We start from the raw sequence: 10701 nt of genomic DNA on the forward strand, positions 1-10701 counted from the left end.
AAAGGTTGCAAGCAGACATGCTTTAACAGGCTAAAAAAATAACACATTTGAATAAATACATGTGGTTAATTTTTCAGTCTCAGAGAGGGAAGAAAAGAAGCACAAACTATTCAACTTCAAACATCATATAAAAAACTGAAACCAGCAAGCACCATACAAAGAAAAGCAAAACTGAAAGTTCCAGCATGAAAACACCTGAATTGCATCAGGAGTGGCATATGTCCTTGGATATCTCAAGTGATCAGCACCAATAAGACAGAGTCTTGCAATCTCGGTATATGGTTCAATATTTGCTTCAGCAACCAAGTAACAAGTATGAGCTGCAGTTACCTGCATCGATATGAATTAGGGGAGTAAACCAAAGTTACCAATTCTATAATCAGATTAAAGAAATAATAAGTGAAAGGATAGCCACCTCTCCTCTGTCCTTCCATAGGCAGTCTCCAAGATGAATAATTACCAGTTCATCATCTTTTGTTCTGTTTGCAGTTATAATTGCTAAATTCTCTTCCCATTTATCCAACATCCCACTGGGCTGAACCTGTCAAGTGCTAGAGAAAAGAAAAAAAAAAAACCAAAATTGAATGCTGAAACATGCCAAATGGAATTTTATATCACAAATCAACCATAAACAAAGTTATAAAAATAATAATTAATTGAGAAAGAATAACACTCTAGGATATCAAAGTTTCTGCAATCATTTATAGTTAATTATGTTGAAATCATATTTCATCCCTATGATGTCCAAGGAGAATCACAAATAACAACACATTTGATAGAGAGTTTGATGCAAGCCAATGTGGGAGTGCTATGAGGAAATTGGCAGTCACTAAGGATCTATGGGAAATTGGTAGCCACTGTAAGTAATTTGTTTATAGGGCTATTGTGGAAAACTAAAATCACCAACAATCTACAATCATGAATCTAGTTGAAGCAACGCTCAGTGCTGCACATGATGTAGAATTCCCAGTACTTTCTGCTTTAACAAAAATAAATATAATCAAAGATTTATGTGTTCGAAATCAAGAACTTGAGATATACATATGTTTTTACATATGAATGGCATAATGGTTCAAAAGTGAAAATCCATAGGAACAACAAGAATGGTGTTTGATGCAGATATGATCAGATCTCTACAAATATCTCACCATATGTTTACTGCCTTGGTTATTAAATAAGAAATGGCAAAACCGACCCTCTTCTTCTCTCTTCCCACCTCCTTTCCCTCCTTTTCACTACCCAGGTAAATAACTTCATTGCCTTCTCTTCTACCTCTTGTCCCTACCCTTCCACTAACCTCTTTCCTCTCCTTCCCCTCCAACTGCAGCCCTAGCAAGTAAAATGACCCTCAGTGTTCTTTGATCCACTTACTGTACACTGTCAGAGATTGTCAGTGACTTTATCATTTTACCAAACAAGGTAATGTGAAATCATCCACAACCTTATTTAACTTGACCCCCCCCCCCCCCCCCCAACAATCCTAAATCCTATTACCAGTTATACACAAAAAAAAAAAAACTAAGAAAGAACATGCAAATGAAAGTGTGACTGGCAGTCAATTATCAAGGGTGGGGAATCACGTAAAAGGTGCAACAACATTTCTATTAATTGAAGTCATGAAATATGATATAAACATTTGTTCCTTGCTGCACCAATCATATTCATTGGGTAGACCAGAGATTTATTTTCAATCAAATAAGATATCAATTTTACCTTGAAGAAGGGAAGAATAACAGAACATTCATCTTGAAGCAAAATTAGAAGTTAATTTCTAAGTACAGATTGAATTATTCAATCACCTTTGCCGGCTGCATAGGTGAAGCCAAAGGTAAGCTATTAACTGCATTCTCCATTGGTAAAAACACATCTGCAGGTTGTCCAGCAATAAGCAGACACAGTGATCGTAAAGGTGACCCAAATGCAAGCTGATGTTGTGCCATCTTCCTTACTGTGTCAACATAAAACTGCAACCAAAAGTGTTAGACCAATCAGAGCTCAAAGAAGAATAAAAACTTCGCATTATAAAAATGAACAGAAAACAGATATTATCTAAGATCAAATTGAATCCAACTAAATGAGCCGTCTTTTTCACTGTCGAAGCATGGAACTATAACTAAATTATGAGATCCATCAGAATAATCAAGAATTTTTCCCATCTGAAACATGAATAAGAAACAAATATTATCTACAACCAAATCAAAAAATCAACTAATTTTGCAAGTGCAGAGAAGAAAGCACAAGTATACACACCTTGTCTCCAAACTGGGCAGCAAGAACAAGAGCAGGGCCCCATAATTGACCTTCTTGAGCAAATTGGAGAGCCTCCCTCCTCTTACCAGAAACAAGAAGGCTTTGCACCATAGCAGCAGTTGCCTGAAAGAAGTTGACAGAACAGAGACTTTCACAGCAAGTTCACTAGATTATACGAAATTATTGGGGGGGGGGGGAAACTCAGATGAACTCAAGGTACCTGAAGTTGGCTCTCTGATGGAATATTATTCAAACAATAATCATATGAACCATACCCTCCAAGAGGAGCACTGCTTATTTTTGACGAAGCAAAAAGATTGCATACTTCCATTTCTGGACCATTAACATCCTACAAGCAAGAAAATTATACTGAAGGTACAAGAAATTGCTAAAACCTGAAGAATTCTAAGATAAAAATTAATGAGGAAGTACAGTTCACACTTAATAGCAAGGACATTTTGGTATTTTCTTAAATGTATGCATGGCTCAGATAGACATGCCAGAACAGCTTGAAAAATTAGCTCTTCACATAAGGAACAAATGACAACTAATACTTATACTCCTTAAAGAAGACCTCTGTTTGTACTTGTCTACTAACCTACAGCATCCTCCTACACAAGGGTATCTTAAATATAGTACAGTCCAAAAAGCTCTCATCAGCTGTAGATGCTAAGCAACGGATTGAAAAAAAAAACACTAAATCAGCCAAACTTTGGTTAAGGTGATAGTTAAATAGTATCTGTCAATCCAAGTGCTACTACTAATTTATCTCGAAATCAAAATTTCAGGACAGTTTCCTATCTTGTAGAAAATCCAGGTTAGCATCAGTGATTTTTGTAAATTAGCTCATTCAATCCCAGAAACACGACAGATCTGATCAGCTCTGGTAGCTGTTGAATTCAGATGTTTTATAGATGCAGACAGAAGCACATGGACCGCTTCCAGTATGTGGTCAAAAAGGAAAAAATATTTGTGCCAACATGCTGGGTATATTATCTTCAATAAGCAAAAAATGATCTCCCAACAGTCGAAGACTTATGCATCAGTCCACTAATGGGTGTATGCATAATTAGGGTCTTTAGAAGAAATTTCTTTGTATAACATAACCAATGATAAGACCCTATTGTTTCTACCTCATATTATAACAATGTTTATCCTATTTAGGTTATTGGTTGAAACAAAAATCATCTCACTTGTACCAAAATAAAAGAACACAATTTGTTGAAGATAGTAAGTTCATAGGGCTGACAGCTGAACCAAAATCAATGGGCAAATCTTACTTCAACTAGTAAACTTCTGATGAAAGAAATTAGAAAAATCTTCATCCTAAGAAAATATTGCATGTAAGCTATAGCACGAATTTTTTCACAATGATGATCCTGTGAAAAATTCTACTTCAGTTTCTCCACAATGAAGCTTTGCAGTCCCATTTGTCTTCTCATTTTAGGTTACCCAAATTCATCCTTGATTTGTTTTGCTTAGTTCCACTCATAAAAGGTGGTGATGATAAAATATACCGAACAACTATGAAACACTGTTTGGTATATCTAAAAAACCAATCAGATTGGCAAAAGCTAATTAATCAGAGGGGGAGATGCAGCTGAAGAAGAGAAACTGCCTAGATCCTCATCCTTCAGATATGTTACACAAATCTGTGTCTAAAAAGTGAGCACAATCACCATCATAATCAAAAATTTTAAATATATATATATAGTCACTCTTGTTAGCTTAGGAGAAATCAATAAAAAATCTTACAACCAGTAAATTGGTTCCTAATTCAAATATCTAGAACTGGAAGTGCTTAAACGGATCGACAACATGTCTTTGCTGTTCCAACAACAACATTCTTTGAAAAGAAAAGACCGTGCATTAGGAAAACCAATAACAACGATGTCTTTAAGGTGGAATCCATATTCTTGTGGCAATCATCAACCAGAATGACTGCCACCAGAAGCATTATCAGGCCAACCTACACCATGTTTGTTGATGATTTAGCTTCCCATATTACTTACTGAAATAATGATATGGAATAGAACTAAGAGGTCAGAATAGAATTTCCATATGAATCAAGTTGCACCATGGTATGGTGAAAAATTGTTATTATCTAGATATGAGAACTCCAACAGAACCAAATATTAATTCCATAAAAATGAAATGCAAGAATAATGGTTATATAACCATTCGGAAGAAAAAATTTGCAGTCAAGAACTTTAGAGTGAGAGGAACACAGACATGATCTTTTTGACCTTCTGAAACGAAACAATCATATAACTGTAACAAGAAAAATATATGTATAATTAATTTAATTTGAGACTAATGTTACAAAAACCTCTTGTGATGGATCAGAGCCAAAAGGTGATCGAAGTTTTCCATAATTTTGCAATGATATTTTGAGCAACGAAACAAGCAACTTCAAAAGTTTCCCCTTCTGAAACTCCATGACAGGAGCATCATAGCTTGAAATTCTCTCATCTAACCATTTATTTATATCCTTTGTAGAAGCACTCCCACCAACAAGAGGACCTGGAAAATTTTGATGGCACAAAGAATGGAAGTAATCCCATGCAGTGCTCGAACCAATACTCGAAGCGTCAAGTTTATTCGTCACAACTTCGGACAAGCTAAGAATAGAAATCACAGCAGCAGGAGTTCCCTTCCAAATGAAACGAATTTTCAGATGCAAGACACACAAAAAAAAGTTGAAAAACTAAAATGTACCTACAAAACCAAAGTAGGTTTTTAGAGCTTACCTGGCTTCCATAATTTATGTTTGCATCAAAAGAGGTGGCATTTTTCACAACTAAGAGCTTCCCTCCAAACCCAAAAGCAACCAAAGCATGTGCAGGGCATCCAGCTGACGATCTTCCTTCACTAGAAGAATAAGTGAACTGGGAATAAGAAGCTTTTGTATCTTGAAATGAATGTTGTGAATAGTCAACTGAGTTTTGATTGCCTAAGAAGCTGCTGGGCATACTTTTCTGAATGCTATGTGGCATATTTTGAGAATAAGTTGGATATCTGCTTTCCCCATTGACAGAGTTGTGTGGCGACATAATCCCATTAGAGCTGCCAAAATCATGATTAACAATTGGTTTAAACATCTGAATACCCACACTACTTTCTGCCTCAGTTCCAGTAGGTATGTTCGGATTGTAAAAGCTGTGTACCTCCTGCTTTCCAGATAAACCTCCAGCCTGTAGCGTGTTCTGCTGATGAGAATAGCTACTTGATAGAGGAGCCCAGTGCTGCACAAACTCTTGGCTGTCCATGGTTCCCTTAGAATTTTGTTCAGTTTGGCCAACTTGATTATATACACTGTAGTTCCCACTTGAGAAGCCATTTGAAGCAACTACCTCATTCCGAACTTCAGTTAGTATCGGGGTAGTGTATGACTCAAGGGAATACCAGTTTTGGGTGTTGGTGTCATAGTACCATCCAGGATACTGAGGATCAAATACCATATTAGGAGGGAATTCTGTGTTCTCCTTATAACCAATGTTCCAATTGGTAGTTGTAGCATTTGTAGCTGTTGCAGTTTCTTCAGCTATGGTCTCCAAGACTGACTGTGAAGTTTGCTGAAGGTATAGATTATCTGATGTACCCAAATTGGAGTTGAAAGCAGGACCTTCTGCACTGTCCATAAAGTTTCCTTGTGAATCTAATCTTGACGAATCATGTTGATTTTGTGCATTCGTGCCTGCATCATAGCCATCTAATTGATACCATTGCCCGGTAGTTGCATCATACTTCCAACCTGGGTAGAGACTCTCCCAATACTGTGCATCAATACTTGTGTTCTGATCAGTTGCTGAGCTTAAGAGTTGGGAGTCTTGCAGCGTCAAGGAATTTGTATGTGCGTCCAAGTTTTCAACTTGATTTTCCACAGGGGAAAAATTAAGATCAGCATTGGATTTCAATCTATCTGATGATGAATCAACATTCTCAGCAAAGAAATCTGAATAACTTTCCAACCCAACATTGTCAAACGGCTGGGAGCTGACACTGAAGGCACTCCACTGAATCTCTTTTACACTAGTTCCCTTGGATCCAGAATGTTGGGTGGATAATGAACTTTGTGGTTCAATCACAGAAGAACTCACAACTGAACTTTCCAATGGGGCTACCTGGTCTAAAGAAGAATCTAAAGGTGGGCAGTTTGCAGAGGCCAAAGGGTCATTCAAAGGATCCGAAGACTGGAAGGCCTCACCTTGTTGCAGTCCATTTGATTCGAAAACCAATCCAGCATCATCAGGATCCTCCACAGAGGTACCAATATCATCATCAAGGCTGAGGTTAGATAAATCTCTCACGATTTCGTTGGGACGACGATGGGAACCCGCTCCACCAAAATCATCATCTACTAGATTGTTGAAGAAATCCTCATCGGTCTGATCTTCCACATGGAAAGGAGGAGATTCCATCTGATTCTCAACAAAGCGAAGCTACCAAGGCAAAAGCAAAATCGCTCCCTTCTTCCCACAATTATCAAAACAGCAATTTTTTTGATCCACCGGGCCACCGACTTATTTCAAGCCGGATCCCTCAAAAGAGATCAAAAAATTTTATCAAAGATCGAGCTGACAGGGGATCCTCGGTCGTAACCGCCGATTCGATTCGACAGAAATCGCATCCAAAACCCTAAAAGATCTCCATTATCCCAAAATTACAACTTCCCAAATGATACTAGAATCACAGGAAGCCACGGCGTGCAAGATCGAGTAAATCTTCCGATCTCCACCGATCTGACACCAAAAACAACAGTGAAAGATACAAATGATGACCAAGGAAGACGAATCGGCCTTCAGAAATCAAAAGTTACCGAGCAAGACGCCGGAATCGAAGAGCGATCAGGAGCGCCGAGATCTGAGAGGACCGAAGCGAAGAGGAGACGAACCCTCGTTCGCGATCTAGCCGACACCTCGCCCCAAGTTTTCCCCCCTTCTTTCGTGGTCGTTAATTTGTTTCCATTTCCCCTGTTTTTTCCCAAATTCCCCGGTTTAACATTCGGCCGTTTGCAAAACCAAGCCGAGACACTACTACGAAATGGTAGAAAATATAAATTAAGCAGGGCCTAACTGGAAGTTTATAATGAAAAGGCTACGGATACTACAGTGGTGGAGTGGGCCGTTCACCACGCGCTTTCTGAACCGCTCATCGCGTGGGCTCCACGTCTACCATCCGGGTTGACTTCCCTCTTTGGTTTACCGGACCGGACAATCAAATCCGGCCGGCTCAATCACATCGTTAGACGAAACGGATCCCACGGTCCAACAGATGAACAAGATTACTTAAATTGAAGAATCCAAACATGGACTTGTACAAGATGTACTAAAATTAGTCATGCATGTTTGGAATTAATATATAATAAGTGTAGGGAACTTAGACTAGACTTGGATTGAATCATGCTTGCATGACCTCGTTTGAGTTTGGTTGATTGGTTTGAATCAAATTAGCGGTAATAAGCATCAAAACTAAAGACAAACTTACACACACAACACTTAGACTAAGATTAACTTCAACTCAAATTGAATCATATTCCCATGACCTCATTGAGCTAAGTCAATTGGTTTGCATTTGACCAGACCATCATCAAAACTAGAAACGAAGTTAGACAAATAATAAGTAATATTAATTATAATCGTAAGTATCAAATTGACTTTAGTACAAAAGTTTTATTAAAAAATAAAAAATCTTACAAATCTTTTGATAAAATTGATCACCTTACTACTATAAAGTCACATGGTATTTTCATGCAATCGGATCTCATATCCATGCAGTATGTGTGTCATGTTGTATTTTTATGTTGTGTTTTCATGTAGTGTATCATTTCTCTATAAAATAATTTTACCTGGTTTGTTAGTCTTTGTTGGTGGCGAGCTTACAAATTTACATTTTCAAACGAGGAAAAAAATCTTGCAAAATTTATTATTAATTCTAAGTGATGATTTTTAGTAGCTAATTCAAGTAACTTTTAATATTTTGTGACAACGAATCTACTAAATATTTTAAAATAAAATACATTTTAATACAATAAATGTTGGAAATCAATGAGTCTCTAGAATAATTCAGACGATTTAAATTATCTATTTTCTATAGAATCGAGCTACAGCGAAAGCGCTCACAAATGATCGTGGGATCGATCGTGTGGGACCGCTAAAGTGACGGATTCCACCTTTTACAGAAGAGCTACAGCGAAAACAATTACATAATTTCATAAATTGTTATTGAATACATAAATATAAATTAATAAAAATAAAAATTATTATTCTAGAAAATTAACTTCTTATTATTTTCCTTCTTTTTTATGTATTCGGGATGCATAGAAATTAAGATAATTCTATCCACAATAGTACGTGAGCACTCCAAAATATAAAATTTAGAAATTTAATTATTTTCTCTATATTATTTTAACACATGAAAACGTAGAGCCTATATTTTTTATGAGACAAGATGGAATCCTTATTTATTCTAGAAATTTCTCAAATCCATCAAAATTATAGGATTTTTCATATTGATCAAATCCGATCAAAATTATAATTTTTAAATTTAAAAAATTATCTATTAATTGTTAAATAATATTTAATATATATTCTTAATATATTAAAGATATTAATGACATTCTTTTTGGATATTGCCTCAATTATCTAAAATATATAATTATCTATAATTATATTTTAAATTTAATTAATATCTCATATTTAATTATATTCATTTTCAAACCCTAAAATGATGGAAATGAATTTTCATGTTCACGTATAATTTCTAAGTTATATCTTTTGTCTATTATTTATTTGAAAGGCCTATCGGAGATCATGGACCCATAAAAAAAAATTCAATAAATTAGATAAATAATTAAACTTTTTAATTAATTTATCTAACTTATTAATTTCATTATTACTCTACTAAAAATATGTAATTGCACTCTTCTCTATTATAAAATATTTATTTAAAAAAATAGTCCATTGATATAATTATTACATATAAATTAATCCTCCAATTAAATTATTGAAGTCAAGAATTTTCTATTTACCACTCCAATTACTTCTTATCCTCATTTACTATTAATTCATTAGTGAATGGTTCAATTTATAACCTAAAATTAATAAATGAGAGAATCGTCTTTTCTGTGCTCATAGAAAGGAATGGATTCTATGTTTATTAATTCATCTTCCCAACCATTTATTTCAAATACAAATATAAGCTATAAGTGAATGTTGGGAATGCTGCCTCCGAGGCATAGCTAAGTTGATTACGACGTAGCAGACTTGCAGAAGAGGGTAAGGGTTCGAATCCTGGCGAAGCCAGGCAATACCCTCCTGCGTTGTGACCAACTGCAGTTTCTCGATTTACCTCCTCACAAATGGTCGTGGGGCCGATCGTGTGGGGCCGCTAAGGTGGCGGATTCCACCTTTTTGCAGAAGAGTATTGGGAATGCTCAATTGCAAACTTTAAATAAGTAAAATAAAAATTATTGGTACAATTAACCTTTGGTCAAGATTGACTAAGTTGATCAAGCTCGATTGACCAAGTTTGATGGGACTTGCATTTGAGTTTCGATGTTTGTTCAATATATTAGTTGGCAAGAGAGAAATTTAAGCACGATTGATTGAACATTTGACAGTCATAAGATCAATAAGGAGTTGGCATAATGTGTGAAGTCTTAGTAGGTCAAAGTTGACTAGATGTTAGGCAATAAGGAAGCCCTGATAGGTTAAGATTGATAGGATGTTAGACAACGATGAAGTTTCGACAAATTAAGGATGACCAAATGCTAGGCAACAAGAAGCCTCGGTAGGTTAACGTTGACTAGATACTGAGTAAAGAAAGTCTTGAAAGTTTGAGGTCAACTAGATATTAAGCAAAATAAGAATTCAGCCTTGATAAGACTTAAATATGAAATTAGGGTTTGAGGTATTTTTTAGGGTTTGCTACAGTAACTATGCTACAATAATTGTGAACAAAAATTACTACAATGATTGTGTCTAGTAATTTGTTATAGTGATAGTCAATTGATAGATTTAATCAGTCGATTGATAACACTATAATAGCAAACAGAAGCTTTTGAAATCAATTGAAAAACTCAACTTATCATAATCAATCAACTGATGGAGTGTATCAGCCAACTGATATCACTGTTCGAGCAAACAGAGAGTTTAGAACTTGATTGTAAGATTCAATTAATTAGGCAATAGTTGATCGATGATTTTGGGCAATCAACTAATACGAAGGTAGATGGAACCATTGAACTTACGAGTTAGAGCAACAATTGAATCTACAATTGATCAATCGATTGATTAGCAGAAATCAGCCCAAACAGTAGCTCTATAAAAAAAATGTTTTGAGGTGTTTTGAAGGGGTCGATTCTTGGAGTGAGTACAAAGTATTGCTGTATTTCTGGACTAACAAGAGGCAATTCCAAACAATAAAAAACTGTTCAAAGCAAGATTCGTG

The 10701-nt window shown here is 35.8% G+C and overlaps 1 protein-coding gene across 1 annotated transcript; it reads right to left on the minus strand.

Moving 5' to 3' along the window:
* Positions 1–195: 195 nt before the first annotated feature.
* LOC141818513 (protein transport protein SEC16B homolog) lies at positions 196–7260 on the minus strand (the record flags this gene model as incomplete). Its single annotated transcript, XM_074706000.1, has 8 exons — positions 7070–7260; positions 5001–6992; positions 4580–4903; positions 2471–2599; positions 2251–2373; positions 1800–1964; positions 416–541; positions 196–330 (listed from the first exon to the last, which is right to left on the minus strand). Coding segments are annotated over exons 2-8 (2673 nt in total), but the record flags the coding sequence as incomplete, so codon positions are not given.
* Between the last annotated feature and the right edge of the window lie 3441 nt (positions 7261–10701).

The sequence above is a fragment of the Curcuma longa genome, unplaced genomic scaffold, assembly GCF_044706935.1.
Source record: "Curcuma longa cultivar G26 ecotype Majalengka, Jawa Barat unplaced genomic scaffold, ITB_CL_G26_1.1 contig_25151, whole genome shotgun sequence".
NCBI lineage: Eukaryota > Viridiplantae > Streptophyta > Magnoliopsida > Zingiberales > Zingiberaceae > Curcuma > Curcuma longa.